This window comes from Styela clava, chromosome 5 (assembly GCF_964204865.1).
Source record: "Styela clava chromosome 5, kaStyClav1.hap1.2, whole genome shotgun sequence".
Classification (NCBI taxonomy): domain Eukaryota; kingdom Metazoa; phylum Chordata; class Ascidiacea; order Stolidobranchia; family Styelidae; genus Styela; species Styela clava.
The window spans coordinates 13,512,388-13,533,955 of NC_135254.1; the positions used below are offsets into that span (position 1 = coordinate 13,512,388).

Consider the following 21,568-nt stretch of genomic DNA (forward strand, 5'->3'; position numbering starts at 1 on the left):
TGATCGATTACCGTATATGGTGTACAGGTAAGATGCTGCCTGACTGCTAACTCAGTACCGCTTGACACGTTTTTAAAAAGTCGCTTTTCTCTTCGAATACTGGACCGATTGCTTTGAAATTTTTATTGGTTAAAGATAAAAATTTTCTCCAGAAGGTTATTACTTTTTTTTTCGCTATGACGTCATCAAAATTATGTGACTCTACGTGTCCATATATTTGAGCATAGCTCTCTTGTTAGGGTATACAGATCTAGTGTCACTGAGTGTGAAAATAAGCTTTTCAGTTCCAATTCACTATTCATCACTGTTTTAGTGGCAAGCTATATTTCATAGAACAACAGTCACCGATACTTCGAAATGAGTTTTGGACATGTTTTTACTAGAGTCTGAGCTGGATTTCAATATTGAAACCAACCAGAGATGAAAAGAAGTTGGAATTTCATACTTCAAAATTCTAAACATTCTTCAGAAACTCAAGCAGCATCACTTTTGTGGACATTGTTCTAAAGAAGGCTTGCGTGGACTAACGTTTTGTAATCAAAGTACAATTTTTTCAGAGTTGAAGTCGAAATTGTCCAAAATTCAGAGCCAGAGTCAAATTTTTCTCATCCCACAGCCCTACTGTGAAAGCAAAGAATATGGTATAGCCAGACTAACAAATGGTTTTACGGCGGGAACTTTTCACCATGTGCTACCAACATAGCTATGTTAGCAAGCAGTTACACGAAGGTGGGTAGTATGTCAAACACAGCAACAGCCAGGCCGTCAATACAGTTTCAGTGGAAACAAACAATCCAGTCTATGTAAGAGTTACGGAAAAATCACAAATCGACTGTTGCCCTATCACACGAGTCCTGCCAAATTTGCCAGGGACTATTTTTACTTTAATAATTTGTAATCGATACAAAGACTAAATCAATAATTTTAGCTTGACCCTCATGGATATATATTTCTCACTAATAGTAGAATATGAAACAAGTCTATTGAATCTACTTTTATTTCAAAGTAAAATGCCATAAAAAGAAAAGCACAGACAAACAAAATTACTATAATGAATGTTATGGCTATACAATGTACACTACAAAACATGAAAAATAATAGAGGAAACTAATGATTGCTAATCACAGAAGCACCATAATAGCATGTGAGAAAGCCCCACAAAGAGATGATTGTCTCATGCAGGTTGGAAAGAAAGAGGCCCTCTACAGTTCCAAAATATATCATAAGAGCCTTAGATGATAATTTGTCATCATGCTTGCAGAATAATGGTCGACAATTCACTTTGCTTGTAAAACGTGCCAACTGCCCCTGGTATTTTTTTGTTCCTCTTATCCAGCTGATCCCACACCACCCAAAAGTATGGGACGACTAGGACTTTTATCATTTGTTCACTATGTCCCACGTGCCCCACTCGTATCATTTATCCCACATCACCCACCCAAGTGTGGGACAAGTGAACATGTGAGACACAACATTTTCCTAGACATTGTGATGATAAATGGATTGTGGCTACAATTTAGACCCAGTGAGATTCTACCAATAATACCCATCATATTCAGCATTACTAACAAACAAAATCAAAAATTCAAACAATATTAGAAAGTCTGAGAATCCATTTGTTTTTAAACAAAATATCATTAAAATTCAATATACAAATGACAACCTTATATTGTTTTATTCAAATCATTGATAGGCTTTAGAACTTTCCTATTACTAAGTTGTTGTTGAGCATGTTTTGATGTCAATTTATCTTGGAGTTGAAGACACAAATTTTCTTCATCTAGTAGTGGGCTATCATTGTGACAAGCAACCTGAATATTGGAGCTGTTGGCACTTCCTAAAAACATGAATGTGTGTTATAATTTAATGATCAGTATGAAGTCAATTAGAAAGAAGGCCAACACATTTCAGCAATCTAGAATAACGAAATTGGCAGAGACAAATGATGCTAAATCTAATTCACCTGTGGACACCTGGCACCTAACTCTGAGCCATTCAAAGAATTCAGACTCAGGGGAACATAGGTTTGATAATAAAAATTCTGCTGTATTAATTGTCTGTTGCTTATGCCCAACGCTCTAAGTTTCTATCAGTTATTTCAATTAAACATAAACAAAAGAATAAGGAAATTTATATTGGTATACCCTTACGGTGTCATAGTGGCCAAATTACCACGAGCCAGGTGTCAGTGAAAAATTATTTTGTAAGAAGGTGCAAGCAAGCTATAATATTTATGACTCATTGGAAGTGCTTTCGAGACACAATTTTGAAAATTATGTTGAAACAGTTATTGTGAGCCAAAATCAGTTTCTCATAGTCAAATAATCACATACCAGCAGGAGTGTGGACCACATCATTCCATTGATATTGATCTATTTCAACATATTGATTAACCCAGGGACATTCTAAAACTTCTGATATTGTGCAACGGTACTCTGGATCTGGTTGTAACAACCACTGCATCAAGGAAGCCAAATCTAAAAGAAAATAAGGAAAATGTACTCAATTCGTAATGAAGAATGAAAGAAATTCAAGCTGAAAAATGTTTCAAAACCAATGTTAAATTTGTTGGTGTCTCTTGTTTGCCTCAGTCAAATATAGGATAATGACAGATGCACATGGTGGAATGAAGAAGGAATATACCTAGATCCCCAGCGTAAAATTTCAATAGAAATTTTAATCTTGAGTTTTTATCGAAATTACAAAATGTGCAATAAATAGTTGATGATATAAATAAATCTTAACATCAAAATACTCCGAATCTGACGAAAAAACTGATTGAATCAATTTCTGATTTGAAAAATATTATAAATATATGTATTGAAAGCCCTTGCCTATCTAATTTCAAGTCCTTTCTTTTCTAATTAACAAGGAATTGCAATAATTTACCATCTAGATATAACAAAACTACATTACCTCTAGATACCCCAAAAGGAGGATCAACTTCACATGTAATCGTTTCTTCAACATTTTTAAATGGATTTTCTCCGAATACTAATGTATATAATGTAACTCCCAATGCCCACATTTCCAACTCTGGCCCTCGATATCTGTACACAGTTTGTCAGCGTTGAAATCATTGACTTAATATTAATTTGATTTAAATAATAAGTGTTTACATGACCAAAAGTATGTACATACAAGAGACATTGTCGAAATAACTTTAAGGAAATACCAGCAGATATACAAACCGATGATTTCTGAGTGTGATTGACATGCACCAAAAATGATTATCTTACTTGTTTCCCATTAAAACTTCAGGAGAACAATATTCAATTGTTCCACAAAATGTGGCGAAGTCTCTGCCTGGCTTCATGAACGTAGCACTGCCAAAATCTACAAATGAAAAAAATGATATATAATATATGTCATAAATCAAAAGGATTGGTCTATAAGGCAAGAAATCTGTTTTGAAGTCTGCTGTGATTTACAAAGCTCAACATCTTCAGAATTGGGATTACTCGCGGATTCACAAAATTTGTCCCAATAAAGAAAACGAGAATATCGGTTGGAAACCGAAGACTTATCGATCGATAGTTATTGGATCCCCCAAAACAGAAACTGCAGTTTCGATTCATCCGCTCTTGTAACTTGCGCACTGCGCATCACACACACACACACTCGACGGGTCTCAAAATTCTCTCGCTTTACAAAAATCTAGATCATTATATCAATAATTGATTGATAACTCGCTAATTATACGACATAATTTGCCCAAAATCAATAGGCTTCTGGTCCAAGATAAGATGAATGCACATGCAAAATCTGGAGCAGATTCAATCTCGCTTTCGTGAGATATCGCGTGCATCTAACAGACAAACATACAGACAAATACCTATCAACATACTTAACGATTAAAATCAATAAGTAACAATGAACAATGATGTTGTCATCTGAGTTATACTATATAATCATTTAAATCCTAATTGCTCTTATAATGCTCCAGTGAAGTTAAACATGGAATTGTAGCATAATAGAGCAATGTCGATTATTCATTTACTTTTAAGATCACTGTACCAAAAATTTTTGGCACAATTTCGGAAATTTCAAAGAAATTTTGCAAAGATTCCAAATTCTCACCAATGAGTTTGCAATTAAATCTCTCGTCAATGATAATATTTTCATCTTTAATATCTCTGTGCAATATATTGTGGGAATGAAGATAATCGACTGCTGATACAACCTAAATTAATGAAACAAAATTTATAATCATACTATTAAATGGACAATAGGCCAAGGTTTGGCCATATAAATAAGCTGTCTTGTCAGCTTGCCTCTCTCCCAAGATTAATAAAAAATTGTAAGTTTTAATTTAGTTTTTAAGAATTTGATATAATTGAAATTTAATTTAGCCGATTCAGCAAAATCGTTGAAAATTTCGAAAAATAGAAATACTCGCATCATGTTATTTTTCATATTACGGTGCTTCTTCAATTGTTATGTAATGCTTATCATTTAACGATATACAACATACTTGTCTGAAGATATAACTTGACAATGGTTCTTCTACTCCGTTGGCACAACGATCGATAAACTCAAATAAATCAAGTCCGTGTATTCCATGTTTTGGCATGATCATACTGAAAAAACTTTTGTTCTCAAAGAAATCCATCACAGTGATAATGTGTGGATGTCTAAACCTGAATAAATACAATGTTATAAAATGTTTTAGAATAATTTATAATTTTGTTAAATGAGAATATACTGTTGTATGGCAAATGGCAATATAGATGAAAATAAATTTTGGATTACATGTAAATAATCAATTGAAAGTAATCGATTATGTAAAAAATAGGTTTAGCAATTTTTCAGTCCCAAACTTTTAGGATATTTTGTAATGACACCAAAATTGCATATTTTGTAGTGCATTGATGCACTTCAAACTACAACTTAGAAAAATAGGAAAGATGGCCCTAAGTAATTCGATTAATAAAGGAGTTAATTACATTGCAGAGAAAATAAACAAAAGATAGTTCACCTTGATAGAAGTGATATTTCCATCGGTAATAAAATATCAAGTTCATCATCATGAATCCAACATTCATCAAGTACTTTCTCTTTTTTGATAAATTTTACGACGACCTGGAAGCAACAAAATCAAATTGATATTTAAATCCAAAAACTATAAATATATCATTGAAGAAAAGTCTTCCTATATATTACTAAAGCTTTGTTTATGTTTATTTTCTATTCATATCTGAAAGGAGGTGCAGTTTTGAATATGTCTGAGACGAATCCTGTGAAAATTTTACAAATTCTGCCAAAATAGATGATAGTTTTATTATATATTATGGCAGCTAAACCCATCAATGATAAAATAAATCAAATATTAAACACATTTCCAAATTTGAATAAAACCAAAAAAATGGCTTCCAAGCCCCGCGGAAATATAAGGAATCTTCAAACCTCAATCACATGGGAAGCTAATATTATCAGAAAGACTGTAATATTTCCAGATCGGCATACCTGCCTAGTCCATTTAAGCTCTCGGTAAGATGGCGTGCCCACAAATATAATTTGTTCATCTATGTGTAATAACGTCATCGAAAAAAATGTACTGACAATAATATTTCTTTTAATATAAATATAATTTGTTGTAAAACAAACCTCTTCTCTTGTTTTTATACATTGTGCAATTTTAACAAAACCGAAGGCACCACTTCCTATTGTTTTGATGACGTTATACTTCTTATTAAATTCTCCCATGGTGGCATATTTCTCTATTTGATCTTCATAATTTCCAATTTCTGCACGAGAATCATTGAGTGAAACCTAGAAGATGCAAAATATCTTAGTTAGGGATATGTGAAATGCTATGTCAATTGTCAAACAATTTAAAGTACAAGAAAACAGTAGTAGAGCAATCACAACGTGATGGTCTCTTGATTACTGAGTTCGGCCATGCTGTGTCAGTATTATTAAATGTTACAAAATGGTCTCAATCATATGTCTACCACTTCATTCAGGTTTTATTTAATATTGTAATCAATTACAGTTTAATCAATAAAATACCTTTTAATGCACATAATATTTATTATCACTGCTTGTCCATACCCTTATTCCAAGTGAAGCTATAAACTGATCGTTTGAAAATGATAGAGATTACAATTTTATCAATAAAATATCCATAGAAAGCATTATGCATAGAATCATGATATATTATACTGATATTTATCCCCTTTTTTAATCTGAACTGATAATTTACAACATTCAAAGTCAGTATGGAGATATAATTTGAGTACTGATAAAACACTTACTGTGTCAAGAAGATTGCTTCTATTTGACAAATTGATTGAAGGTAATGTACTGGCACTGGTACATATTGTTGAGTTGATTGCTTCTATAGAGTGGCCATCAGGTACATTTGTATGTGCAAACACTCGAAGACAGATTATTTGATCTGCTCCGTTTTCAACTTCTACTTTATTCAGTTCATAATAGAAATCTGAAAAAAAAATTAATAATAATTTTTAATACCGAAAAACATTTTGAATTATTATTAAATCTGAAAAAGTACCGGTACTAGTCACAAAAGCTTGGGCAAAATAGTTCACTCATGAATTACCATTTACCAATATAGGAACCCTTGTTCAAAGAAAAGAAAACAAGATCACTTAAAGGTAGAAGACTCGAAATTGGAAACAACAGGAATATGTAGGCTACGATTTAAGAGCATTTCGAATATAAGCAGTCGACTATATGAATTTCATGGTCATATGCAATTCTGTTCTATCTTTCTAAGACATGTTCAGTGATAAATAGATTATAATGTCCATTTTTTTGCAATTACCGTAGTTTTAATTTTTTTTCAACGCAACAAAAGTTTAACACAAACTTTTGAACAGAATTTCGGAGGGTCCAAATTTTCAGCCAATCACAGTATGCCAAACACCATCAGGCAGTACCCATCTACCTCATAGAGTCGTTTTTCAAACAGACTAATACCAAATTACATCATCAATCCCCCAAATGCATACCTATGAGAGCACCATGCTTGTGCTTAAATTTTCCTTTGTAGAAGCCATTTTGTAAGTGTCTGAATGAGTTCTCTTGGTTTGAAAGTCTTGAAACCGCTCGGCCATATTCCACTGGTGTTGACGTAACTTCTGAGCCAAGGGTCAGCCTTTGCATGGCTGGTGTTGCTTTATGTGGAAATCTTTCAATGATATAATCATTATCTTTTTGACTTTGAGTGCAAAAAACTTCAGAATTAGTGGTATCGTCAACAATAACAAATGAACTCTGATCATGACATGAAGGTGATATCACAGAATCACTTGATTTTGATTGGTTGGAATTTCTTTGTGATGTCACAGTCAAGTTGGTTGGATCAATATTGTGATGTTGGTGAATGTGATTGGTTTGAACAGCATTTTGTGACCCATCAGCAGAATGGTAGTCAGAGAAAGAAGTTGATTCTGTTTCTCCAGTCTAAAATAAAAAATGACTTTGAAGGTAACAAATACCTAGAACCTGATGGTAACTCCTTTTTCAAAAAATGTATTCAATTATTTCTACCAAAACTGGTAAGAAGCCAAATGGTATAGTTTGGCGATCATTTTGAATGTCTATTATATATTCGGCGCTTCCGAAGTGTGTGTACCAATATGGAGGTAACTAATTTTGTACGCCTGTTTTACATTAAGTTGTGTAAAGGGACTAAAACCTATGGACAAGGGGTATATTCACTTTGCTAACACAGACACTCCCCACACTCTGTCTCAATAGTACTAAAACAAGGAAAATCGGAAAGAAATTATAGCCTAACCCCAACCTGGACATATACTACGGAGTACCATATATTCTGTTAAACTTAAGACAATCTTTCCTTAAACTTAACATTTTAACATTGGCTTAGGTATTTTATGGCATTTCTTTAATAAGTGAATGGAGATCATGAATTCAACATAATTACAGTGTTATAACAGTACCTTTCCTGAAGTTTTTGCACATTTGCAAGCATTACTACAGATTGAATGAATCGCAGAATCAGAATTTGTGCTTGATTCTTCTTTACAAGATTTATCTGCAAACAGAAAACAAATCTCACAATAATCAAAAATATATGAAAATTTTTTTTGACTCTCACATAGATTTATGTAAGTTGCATTAATTACAATAAAATATCGGAGTTGAATTTAAAAACTTATTAATACATAACTCTTTCAAAGCAGTTATAAGGACACGAACACGTTCTAAAATTAATTTGAATTTTTCCAACACACTAAAAGCAAATGATAACTGGAGGGTCATTCAACTAATTGGAAATTTAGGAAACATTTTTCTGACATGAAAGCCACACCGAACAGCTATCCCACACGAATGAATCATACTTGTAGAAGAGACATTTTCAGGGTGAGATTCCTGTCCATTCTGTTGTTCAATTGCATTCGATGTGCTATTGTTCAACAGAGCATTTATTTTATCGAGAAAATCACTATGTTGTTTTTCATCGTCCTGATTCCTCGATTCATTCAGTTGTAAACTAGCCTACATGTCATGAAAAAATAGAAAGATGTCAATTATGGTTACATCAATCACACATCACATCCAATATTTCTTTATCAGAAATTTCAGATTTTCATTCTTTATTTTCAGGAAAACAGGTAAAATAAAAGTAAAGTGAACAAAAGCAACATTATTTACTATCATTCTAAGCATGGTCCGTCCTCCTTAAATAACAGTTTTCAGAAACATGTGTAAGCCAAGCAATTGTGTTGGTGTCACAGGGCCAGTGTCTCTGGCCCTATTTTCTGCTCATACCAAATAAAATGAGTTCATATCCCACATGCAAACCAAAGCAAATCCCTCAACCTACCATTTTTTCTCTTGTTTGTTTCTCCAAAACAGAAAGTTCAACCCAAGATTCATCAGTTGTTTCTTCATCATCCTTCACTTTTAAATTTTCATCTCTGAAACAAACAGAGATGTCAGAAGCTAAAAACAGGCATTTTGCTATAGAACTTCCAGGCAATACCTAATTCAACAATTCCTTTCAGTATCAGCAATTCATTCACAATTGGGCGCTCCAGAAGTATGTGTACCAATGTGGACTCGACTAATTTTGTTCGCCTGCTTTACACCAAGTTGTGTAAAGGGATTGATTACTAAGGGCAGGGGGTGTATTCACTTGGCTAACACAGACAGTCCCCGAACTCGTAATAGAACTAAAATAAAGAGAATTGGAATAAAATAACGGCCCAACCCTAACCTGGTACACATACTACGGGAGTACCCACAATTGTATGTCATACCAAATATTTTTGTTTCTCATATAATCATACATATATATTCGTAGCTTCTCAAACGAATACGAAATATCATTTGACAACTTACTCTTGACATGAGAAATTAAGACTAGAATCCATTTCTATCTGTGGAAATGCAGAATTGTATAAATTACCGTCATCTTCACTACCTATAAGCAGCGATGGTATTATCTCCGTTATGTTCTGAATAAAAATGATTTTTAATGAATCAAGGATATTATACGCTGAAATTTTTTCACAATAACAATTTAGTCAAATACATAATCATGTTTCTACTAAGTTGATGCCAAAAAATTTTTATTGCAAAATCACTCTAAAATCTGCTTATTAATATATTCCAATAATTTTGTTAACACAAATGGACAGAACTGAATAATTAACTGTACTGAATTCATTCAAAATTGATATTTTTCAAACATCCAATATTGAATATATTATAAATCGTGTCATGTGAATTTGCACAAATATGAACTCAAAGCTGGTATGCAAAAAGTTGTTTTTCTAATATTACACTGTCAAAGTTATTAGGAGCCTATTGTGTTGAGCATCAGACCTCAAATGCTCAAAATGTAAAATTCTAAAATGGGACTAATCTGAATTATTTCTAGGACATCAAGAATCCACAATATGTATTCGAACATTCGATCCATTTTGGATATCCCTGATTATTAGAAAACACGAAGCAAATTTACCATATCATTTATTTCTTTAGTATGATATCCAAAAAGATATTGAGAAAAATTTTCATTGACGCTCCGAATTTCTCCATTTGATTTACAAGTTATTAATCCACTGACATGAGGAAATATCCACATTTTTGCTTTGAAAATGATAGATCTGGAGACTAAAACAACAAAAGCAAAAAAGTATATTACTACTTATGAATAGAATATAACAAAGAGACAGTTAAATATATCAATATCAATCATCAAATTGATAATCCAATCTTAACTGGAGTTGTCCAAGAACAGAAATGGCTATATACTTTAAAAATTGTACAATAGATAGAGATCTCATGTTCAAGCCCTGCCAGTTCATACCAATTTTCTCACAAAATATATAATCTATTGGGTAGATAATGATGAGAAGGAAGTAGTCGTCCCAAACACAAAGTACTTCTAAGAGACTGTTAACTGCAATTTTCACAGTTCTCGAGAAAGTGCAGTACTGAAGAAAAACCAAAAAAAATGTGCAATTGTAATTAAGATTTTAATGCATATTGCCTTAAATACTGCAATTTCAAGAACACAAGGTCCACCTTTAAGTTGACGCAATCGCAACGCAATCAATTAGAATAATTGCAAATAACATATCTAGTTAGATGGCTAAGACAATGTAAACTTCGAGTAAATGAAGACTGATATGGTATTTTTAGTCAAAGATCTCAAAAAAACAAACCTGATGGTGTCTTTTTTGTTTTCTGATGAGCTGATATAAAAACTGTTACTGGAAAACTCGATCCATGTGATGTCGTGCTAACAGTGTTTTGAAGTCTTATTTCCTTTATACCAAAAAGAAGTTGATTTAAAAGACATTTACAAATAAAAAATTTGCACCAAATGAACCATTTTGTAAGGATTATATAGGATGATTGCAACCAGTGCAATTTCAGATGAATTAAAGGTAATTCAGCAAATAACCACCCATACCAATCCGTCTCAGAAATAAGGCTCTTTGTTGATAAAATGTATTTTCAATGACCCTTTTTTAATTAGAGTATGAGCAACATCTATTCATGTTCATTCGAGTGTTATATTCAGTTATTTTGATATGAAAAAGTATTCAAAGCTGCATCATATTTAGCAGTTAGGTACAGGATAAAAATCACTGGATGTAAGTTTATGCCAGATTCATCTCCACATAAGGTTATTACAAATGACACACAGTCTAGAATCACATATCAATCTAGTGCATTATGTGTCAAAATAACCTTAATTACTGTTGTAAAACTTAGATTTGGTATTTATTTACCTTCGGTATATTACATCCACCAGGTGTTGGTAGAACATACGAAGGCATTAGTTTATTTAGTGGCAATTCATGTAAATCTGTTGATTGAATTCCATGGAACATCGCAAACTTCTCGTCACAGTATATAACTTCACCCTGGAAAAAGAATCTTGAATTTGATGAAGAATTGGTGAAATAATTAGTCTTTTTTTCGTAGAATTTACTTAGGTTTTTTATAACTATGATAATTCAAAATGAAAATCCTACTTGTTCATTAAAATCAAACAAACAAGATATTCTTTCAACCGGTTCAATGACAATAATACAACATTGTGTTCCAGAAGCATCTTCAACTACTTTTGTCCATATCGACACAGGTATGTTCAAACCTTTCTTATGGGTAACATCGATCTGAAATCACAAAACACAACTGTCATCGAATTCCAAAAATAAATGCTTCAAGTAGATATGACATTTGTAAATGCTATCAATTTGCTGTTTAACCATTTACCATATTTTAAGTTTAACCATACAATATTCGACTGATAAAACAAAGAAGAATATAATAACTTCATTCTGTTTACATGAGAAAAGACAATGCAGACAACTAGTTTGAATGATCAATAACAAAATAGAATGACTGAGTTATTGTTGTCATGGTAATACGTTTTGCCAAATAAGTGACCAATGATCAGACACTTCTGTTTCAAGTCTTCAGATATTTCCTAATATATGGATATGGAGCAGTATATGATTCACGAAAAGAAGGAATATATAAACTTACAATCTTTCCAGAAGTTGCAATTATATTTCCCTCGCCATCACATATTGAGTTGATTGAGGCATCTTTTGAATTCTCATTCTCGACAAGTTCTTTGAACAAACAAGATAGGTGCTTTCCAATCAGTTCAGTAAATGTATATCCAAACAACTCCGCCGCTATTTTGTTGATGGTCAATATCTGTCCAAATGTGAAAATTATTTATATTGGATGTAACACAACGAAATTGCATTTTCATCTTCATATCCGCAGACAATTTATAAAACAGTTCAAATTTCCCTAAAACAATATTTTTTTCAATATAACAGAATGTTATTTTTCCATTAGTTTAGCTTAATTTGTGTATTTAGATTTTGTAAGTTTGAATTTTTCTGAGATGCGTTGAATTCAAAATGGATTCATATTTATGTATTTTTTTTATATATTATCTATATATGTATTTTATCCTAAATTTGCTCTGCTGGTTATGCTATGTGAATAGAAATATTTGAAGTAAAATCATATAAACAATATGACAATAAAGTTCCTTGAACAAGGCTAAATTGTTATAGCACAATACCTTCAAATTATCTGCTTTGACAGTTAGTAATGCCCGACGTCTATCTTTAGAAAAAGAAGAACTCAAAATATCTTCTTTTTCATCTGCAAAACTGAGAAAAAATATGAAAGAATGAGAAAATAGCAATTAGAATGAAATTATTCAAAAAAAAATTAAAGATATATATATAACTCAACTGATATATACATATATCAATTATTTTGCTCGAAAGTGCATATTCAAAAATAAGACAATAAAAACAAACATAATAGTTGATTGTCAGATTTGAGGCTGTACAGAATAAGAACAACTAAGTGACCTGCTATTATTGCTTGATTTATTCACAGATGGTAATTGACAGGGATATGATGCATCTTTTCTGTATGAATATGAGTCATATTCTTCCCCTGCAAAAAAACATGAAAATATATTATTAAATAGCAGAACTGCAGAATACTGGAATATGGTTCAATTGGTAAATAAACCAGCACAACAAACTGACAAAGGCAAACAATCTTCTATTGCATATTGGATTAAAATAGGCGATTTTTGTCCACATCCACCATACTGCCATAACAAATACTGTATGACTGCTGGTTTGTAAGCTTATGAAAAGTATTCTCCACATATGCTGATATTTCTGTATTGCAGTACGGCACACTATACAAATCGGGTGACATTGTCCCGTTTCAGAGAAACCCATTTTACAGATGATCAGACACTCCTCTTTTGGGAGACGTCCGGACATTGTTGTCCCTCAATATCGGTAATAATACAGTATAATGAAGTTGCGCAAAATACTACAAAAAAGCGCAATCTAGTAACGTCATCATTGAATTCCTTGGGAAAAAATAATCCGATTTACCAAAGGAAAAAAAAATTTACCGTAGTATTCGAGAGTTTTTAGCAAAAAACGGCAATTTTGATCATGTGACGGCCGTGATTAATTTAGATTATCATTGAGACAAGCATGGCGCGATATGGAGCATCTGGAGTGGTCCCAGACCTCATTTGTGTTTGTTTTATTTACCCAAATGGAGGGAAATTCTTGGAATTTGGATAGTGTGCTGTACTGTGTTGTGCATTTTTATGTACAACGATCAGACTGCCAGATGTCAGAACGTGACTGTTGTAATTCAGTATAAGTATAATTAGACTCCATAATCAGCAATAGACGATAAAATAATAGATAAAAACAAAAAATAAATGTAACTGATTATAGAATCGGCAAAGCAAACAAAACCTTAAGTAAGGTTTGAAGTGTACAGATTTTAGATGGAAAGGTAATGATAAAAGAAGTAGTACGTCTTTGCTCACCTAAAAGTAAAAAAAAACTAATTTAGGCACGCACGCACACACAATCATCGAGACATGATAAGGACGGAAGGAAAAAAAGCGAGACTTAAAATCAATTGAATTACTCAATAAAAAGAAAATAAGAAAAATATACAAACAAATGAAAAACAATACTTTCGCCACACCAAATTAATAATTTTATGGATACCAAATTAGTCAACAGGAGTAATACCTGGTATACTGTGGATTGAAAAGGAGTACAGGAGTGGCACGGCAATGTGGCTCAACGGGCTAAGCGTTAGGAATACGCTCGCCACCGCACCTCTAATTACTCTGCGTGGGTTCGCAGGTTCGAATCCCATGCTGGGATGGTTATGTGCGAGAGGATTGCTGGACTCCTCGCCGTCTTTGTTGGGTAGTTCCTGTGACCGCTGGTCGGTTACGGCTTCCTCCACCACCAAGTCCATGCTTCCGAAAACAAACAATATAACTAATCCCATACTGCCATACCCGACTTGGAATGGTAACCGGACGAGAGGCCGTGGTTCGCCATATGCATAAGCCGTCTTATCGACTTCCCTCTCCCCCGGGACAAATATGTAAATCCTATCCTAATTAAACAGTTAAAGTACAGGAGTATTGAATTAAAACCAACATGCAGTTTTATTTCTAGTGTGGTAGGCCTAATTACAGACTTTTATACTTGTACAGCTGTAACTCACCTGTTAAATTGTCCACCGCTTTTGCTCCAATTCCGAAGCTTGAGCGCTTGTAATTTTTGGAAACAACAGGGAATGATTGATTGTGTTCAAACGAATTTTCCAGTACCGGTAGGACTAGTGGTTTGGTGGCCATAATTCTGGCTCGTTTACTAGAGAATATCTGCAGACTAATAGTAAAGACAAAATACGACAAATCCGCGAATCCTCCAATCACTGAATCACTAACGTTGCTAGCTTCACAGTAGTGGTACTTTTACTTCTGTTTCGGTGAATTACAAAATCAAAATTTACCGCCCGTCGCCAGATGTCGCTCTACAAATTACGACAGGCCAAGGTAGCTTTGAACCATAGATTTTACATAACAATGTTATGCATTGTTATGCATTGTCTCTGTTTGAACCGATATGTTAGCCAGGGGTTCTCAAACTTTTGGTGTTGCGGAGCCCTTGAAAAGGTTGGCTATTATTCACGGAGCCCCAAAAGAAATGTTAAAATTGTTACTTTCCGATTAATATTCCTGAGTAAGTTAAAAGCACTTTACATAATTTCAATGGTTAATACAAGTAATAAATAAATCTAAGTTTCAAAGATAAATTATATATACTAAAGCTGTAAATTTGACACTTGACAAATATATTAATAAATTAGGGGTCGAATCTTTTCTTTTTTGACACTTTCGGAAGACTTAAAAAGCCGCTAATAACGTGCGCGATTGCATTTTGTTACAATTGTCAAGTGCTTTCGTCAGCATGGCGTGTTTTTTTAACATCTTTACGCCGGTGTTTATTCTTCCTGAAACAAAAATTTCCTTGTGCATATACATGTATTGTTCCACAATGACGACAAATCAAGTTTGATATATTCCAAGATCGCAAAAATACGACTTTATTTATAGTTGGCAGTATATCACGGATTTTGTGTTATTTTAGAATAGTATTCTTTCATTTTAGTAATCGGTAATTTCCGATTATACCCCCCCCCTCCTCTTAAAAATCCTGGCTGCGTTCCAGCTTATAAATAATGTCATTTTTTAATTCCTCCTCTTTGCCCTATTTCGAGGCTATATTGTTGACAAATTCTATCAAAGCTGTTATTGCTTCATATTAGAACAGTTACAAAATTAGCTAAGTCAGTATTTTGAAAAGTAATCGAATAGCTCGCGGAGTACCTGGGTTTCTCTCGTGGAGCCCTGGGGCTCCGTACGGAGCACTTTGAGAACCTATGTGTTAGTCGTTGCTTTGAACCAACGACTAACATACCGCTTTGAACAATGAGGATGTTGAAGGAAAAATTAATCTCCGACCACGAACTAAAAAAAATCTCAAATTCGACTTATGATTGCAAAAAAATTACACCAGCTCCAAAAAAATCAAATTTTGATAACAATAACGCCGGTTAACTCGTAGTAGTATATATTTACGGTTAACTTGATGCTTTTTGAATTTTTGTAGGAAGCTTTGACTTCGTTTATAATTACCATAACTTTTGATTCATTTGCGTAATTTCAAAATCTTAGAAAACAACTAAAAACTGACAAATAGCGAACAAAAAGTACAAATATTGTCTAGTGTTTACCAAGGTGCAAAGATTTCAACAGCTCACGAAAATAAAGATTTTTCAAAATTTATCAACGGTGTGGAATTTGCATGTCTAGCTTATAAGATTGTTTAAAGCACGCAGTGAGTCACGGACCCTAAAGTCAAGGTCAGTATGGGTTGATCGGTGGAGGAATTTGAGTGGTTGGGTAGTGAGCCTCACGGCAAAGAATTACCGCCGAAAGATTCTTTCCGCAAGAACGTAAATTGGTATCTAACCCAGATCATAGAGATAGTAGACGCAGAGAGTCATCATGCGAGTCATCACTATTTGAATCTTATACATAATCAAAAAATAGTGTATAATATAAATTTGTATAATTTATAGTTGTTGCAATGCACGTTTTCTGGTTGACGAAACCATGAATATGGAAAATCTCTACATTTGTCTACATCTACACTATGCTTATAGTCTTTCCATCGTCCACGCACGCCGTCATTGATGATTTTGCATTGTGTCTGGAGGCCAACAACCTCCAGTGACTGCGATATTATCGGCGTAATATTGGATAAAAACGATTCGATTTCCACCTTCAGATCTTTGAAGAACTATTTTTTTCTTGGGCGAAAAATTAACGTTGTGCTCAATGAAAATTGTGTCTCAATGAAAATACCTCTGACTCTGACTCTGACTCAATGACCATCGCTTCTAAATCTACTATAGTTTTATATGCTTTTGCGTAATACCATACTTACGGCAATGCCACATGATTGGAGAGTATCTCATGCCACAAGATAAAATTGCCCTTGTAGTAGGCTATATCTCATGTTTCAAACCTCACTTGCCCACGTCAGTTGTAATGACCACAGCAGTAGGAGTTGCAGGTGAGTCATAATTGAAAGTTTAATGTGGCGGTTCTTCATAGGCTAAAATTGATCCGGCCCGCACGCTACCGTCAATGTGCATATTTGGCCCATAATGATATAATAATAAAGTACATGAAGTTTGTCGACCACTGAAAGCGAACGAATTTGTAAGTTTGCAGTGGCGTGATGAATGTTGAACCGTAAATATGTTGAACTCCCATATTTGATATTGTTAACACCAAAGTGACTATCCAATATATACTACTACGGTTCTATAGATCCGTCTCATTGAATTTTATGAGATCAGCGAACCGGTTAGCAATACTGGTTTATTTGCCAAAAAATATGACTTTTTGTAACAGAACCGGCTGAAAAATATGACTTTTGTGATAGAACCGACTGACAAAAAATTTGAATCTCACCACTGACTACAACCCTTTGGTTATAGTCACTTTGGTCAACACCCCCTACAAGTGATGTCCCTCATCTTGACAAAACAAGTTTGAGTTGTTTTCGAGGCAATGTCAAGTTGTTGTTTTATTTTTATTTATTAGCGACACAGAATATTCGCAATGCATTAGAGATGATTCAATGGTGACAATATTACCTCTTAAATTGTGTATTCCAACTCCGCCCACCACCAGTAACAAGGAAAAGGATTGGGCTGGGCTTGCTAGTTGTCATTGTGGGCAATTGTAAAAAAGTACCGGTTGTCGTTTCCGCTAGCTTCGTGTGTCGTGCGGTTCATGTGTTTGAATTTTTAATAACGTCTCATTCTGAATCGTTGCATTTTTTATAGATTAGATTTTATTACCCAACATTGTACCGTATCCCAGCTTCCAATGTCGGTGATGGGATGCCTGGGTTCCGTGGTTACTCTTGTCGTCTCTTTATCTTATTTTCTTTCATTCCCCCCTATATGCCTGTATGGGCTTAATGAGAAACAAAATCTCCCCCCCCCCCCATATGGTACTTTATGGATGCAAATTTTCAGTATATTACCATACTGTGCTACAGTATTTTGCATGCATAAGGCAGTAACGGCTGTACAGCTGTAAAGGCATAAAAATGCAAGACAGCAGAAAGAGATCTTCCAAATATCAGAATACAGTGATATTGCATACAAGACGAGCTTTGTGATTAATAAAAAACATTTATTTTATTTATAAAAAAAACATCTGATTTTAGGCTCATAAATCCAAATTTTAGTGCAAACTCGAGCTCAAGTACGGTAACTTACAGTCTTCAGATCATAAGGGCAAAGGAAATAGAGCAAAATATCAGAATATAGACTATTGTCTACAATTCAAAATTCTGAGATTTGAGAAAATATCTAGTTAGCTACAAAAACAAAAAAATACTACTTTCAGACTTTAGAAGTGTTATTACATCGTTAAGGTTTTGTCACATGGAAGTTTGAAGTGTAAAACTATAAAATTTCGAACTTTCTTTTTATATAAATCTGCAAATATATAGTTTTCTAATATTTTGTTACTGCTTGGGAGAGCAAATAAATACTAATCATGTCGAAGAGTTCAACAAGTCGAGGCTTTAGAAAAGTCGATGTTGATCAGTATGACGAAGACAACTTCAAGGATGAAGTTGATGACGTTCAAGATACTGGACCAAATGAACAAGAAGTGTCGAATTTCCTATTACAGTATCCTTTGAACAATCTTGTGTGATTAGTTTTTTGTATATTTCGCAGAATCCTCCAAGAATCAAATAAGCACAATCTAATCTCGAAAATCTGAATAGATATAACGATGCATATACAACAACAACTTAAACAAGGGTGACAACTTCTATTAAGTTGAGCTGTCTTGTTACCTGGTGAAATTTTTATTAGATAAACTGGAATCGTGATGGCATTTCTAATTTTTATATGTCACATGAAAAGAGTATATTTGCATAATGCATTACTTTCAATACCTATAGTTGTCCTATTTTACAAACTGATGATATAACTTCCGTTTCCGATACTTAATTTGAAAAATACAGAGGGAACAATCTACAAGCTTTTAAAGCAGCATTGTTGAATCCACCAATTCACAAAAAGAATCCACCAGCACAAGTAAGCATGCTTACAGAAAATATACACCTATTTCAATTTTTATTTTTCTATTGACAGTATAGTTTTCTCTTACATTGTTCATGAAATTGCTAAAATGAAATGAAATTATGATAATGAATCACTATAAAAGTGGATTGTTGTGTATGTATTTACCACCTTCACTTATCCCTAAAACAGGCATTTATATTATATGAAAAATATCAATGATTAGAAACAAACAAGTGTTTTGATATACAGAATATTTGCGATGTGCTCTAATGGAGGATAGTAGACAAAACTATTAAATGAGCAATTTTTTTTAGCTTTCAATTTCAATCAACTTCATCAAAAAGCTGAGGGCAAAACGAAAACATCTAATGTTTCCTTTTTTACTGTAGCATTGTTGCTTTGGATGATCAACCTTTTAATTCACCATAACTTTTTATCTTTTATTCACCATCAAACCAAAAATTATTTTTGTAATTTCACGATAAAGTGTTGAAAACCGTTATTTTCCAAGAGCTTTCATTTGTTGTGAATAACAGTCTGCCTTGGTGTGTACTGATCACTTTGGCTCTGCAGTTTTTCATGATGCAAATTTTGGAGGTTATTTCAATATTCAGTTGAAATTTGTAATTCGTTACAGTTACAGGGAAATTTCAGACTCTTTTTCATTCAAAAATATGGCTTTTATTAGGACCCTAGCAATAGTGAAAAACCTTGTAAACTTTGACATTGTACTTCTATTCACAGCAAGTATAACAACATTCATTTTGTATATCACCTCCATCTATATTGACTAATTATAGGAAGCAGCAGCTCAATTGGTTATGAGAGTTCTATCTTCCATGAAGGCATCTGAGATACAGTCAGCGGTTGATTCATGTGATGCTGATACATTGGATGTTCTAGCCAAATACATTTACAAATGCTTTGCTCTGGGACCAGATGGACAAAGTTGTGCCAGTTTACTGACATGGCATGAAAAGGTATCATTTTTTACTGTAAAAGATTGTAAATGCACTTGTGGTAAACATATTTTGGCGAAACGACAACAACACTTTATTCAGTACCATCATGTTATCATGTACTCTTGAATTGTATATGGAAGGAAAGTTCAGTAAGATCTGAGATGTCGTAATTTCAATTCAGCTTCAGTAAATTCATTCAGTAAATTCAATTCAGCTGTTTTCATGACTTTGATTTATGTTGAAGTTTGCTGTCAATATATGATCGATCAATAAAGCATGATGATCTAAATTTAAATGACTGTATTTTCATCGCTTATGAACATGGGTGAGAGAAATGCTAGACTCCTCCCTATCGCAGGATGGTACATTGTTCGGTTGAACTTTCTTTTCAGCCATCCGTATCCATGAATTGAACTCGGTAATAAACTAATCCCAGACCTCAAATTGGATTGTCTGTTTACATTATATGTGTTTTAGGTTGTCGCCAAAGGAGGAGTCGGTTGCATTGTGCGAGTTCTAACAGACAGGAAACGTCTTTGAAGATTATTTTCCGAATCATGTATTTCTACACTTATTTTATACCATATACCAATGATTATCCAGAGCAGTTCTCTCTTTATCATATCAATTACTCTGGTTCAAAGATGGAGATTTACATTGAATCTGGGTGGAGTTAATTTTGTGAATCAAAGTGTTACTTAAAATTAGTCAACATGTTTCTTCATTGTGATATGAAATAACAAAATAAATTGCTATGGATTGTTTTAATAGTCACAAATCTATTGCCTTGAACAATGGCCTAGTAATAATTCCAATCTAATTACAATTTCAAGTGTTGCTGCTTGTTACAAAATTATGGTATGATAGAAAATAAGTCAATTTTTAATTCGCCACAAATTTACGATTCAAATTTTGTGCACGCATACTAATATATCCTGTAAATCTGGCCACCAACTGTATACATTATTCTATCAATTCAATAATAGCCCCCTAATAGAAGAGGTCATTTAAATACGATTGGGACCATATATACATCATCTTTCTAACAATTTGATTGATTGGTGCATAGCCTCTCATATTTCGAATGTATACATGATGAAGGATCTGTCTTTATTAAATTCCAGGGTATTGGTTGTTAATTTAAAGAAATGATTTTTGTGGCTTGGCCACTGCCTTATATATTGTCACTAGAAATTCTGACAGACTTTCTACTAATATAGCTGTCTTGATGGTGTGTGAATTTTGTGGTATTTGTTAAATGAGAAAGGTAATTATTTTATACCAACATTCACATGTTTATCATTTTCACAATATCAATCGTGTGTTTAAATCTTATTGTTATGCAGTTTACAATGTATATTATGAATAAAGCAACAGACTAAGATTGAAGTGATCTTTCCAGATCTTTAGGAATAGTCTATAGTCTATACTTGTAGATTTCATTCCGGGTGATGCTGTCAGCCCACTGCTATTTAAAAAAATACGAACGACTGAGCCTTTGATGGTAACAAACGAACTGTGAGTGCGACCAAGAGTCCTCTCTGATTCCAATGTCTGAAATATAGTTACAATGCATATTATCAAAG

The 21,568-nt window shown here is 33.5% G+C and overlaps 2 protein-coding genes across 2 annotated transcripts; one reads left to right on the plus strand and one right to left on the minus strand.

Moving 5' to 3' along the window:
- Positions 1–979: 979 nt before the first annotated feature.
- Positions 980–14,821, minus strand: LOC120344927 (PAS domain-containing serine/threonine-protein kinase-like). Its single transcript, XM_039414266.2, has 22 exons — positions 14,557–14,821; positions 12,858–12,945; positions 12,560–12,650; positions 12,004–12,180; positions 11,487–11,630; positions 11,241–11,375; positions 10,668–10,770; positions 9,962–10,113; positions 9,337–9,452; positions 8,819–8,912; positions 8,334–8,490; positions 7,932–8,026; positions 6,978–7,431; positions 6,258–6,445; positions 5,608–5,772; positions 4,979–5,082; positions 4,475–4,640; positions 4,081–4,183; positions 3,240–3,336; positions 2,917–3,050; positions 2,334–2,477; positions 980–1,837 (listed from the first exon to the last, which is right to left on the minus strand). The coding sequence occupies exons 1-22, from the start codon at positions 14,687–14,689 to the stop codon at positions 1,665–1,667; spliced, it is 3,213 nt and encodes a 1,070-aa protein (XP_039270200.2). The 5' UTR covers positions 14,690–14,821; the 3' UTR covers positions 980–1,664.
- A 3,587-nt stretch (positions 14,822–18,408) lies between these two features.
- On the plus strand, positions 18,409–21,366 carry LOC120345035 (actin-related protein 2/3 complex subunit 5-A-like). Its single transcript, XM_039414408.2, has 4 exons — positions 18,409–18,618; positions 18,960–19,032; positions 19,821–20,000; positions 20,460–21,366. Exons 1-4 carry the CDS (start codon positions 18,482–18,484, stop codon positions 20,520–20,522), a joined length of 453 nt encoding a protein of 150 aa, XP_039270342.1. The 5' UTR covers positions 18,409–18,481; the 3' UTR covers positions 20,523–21,366.
- The last annotated feature ends 202 nt before the right edge of the window (positions 21,367–21,568 follow it).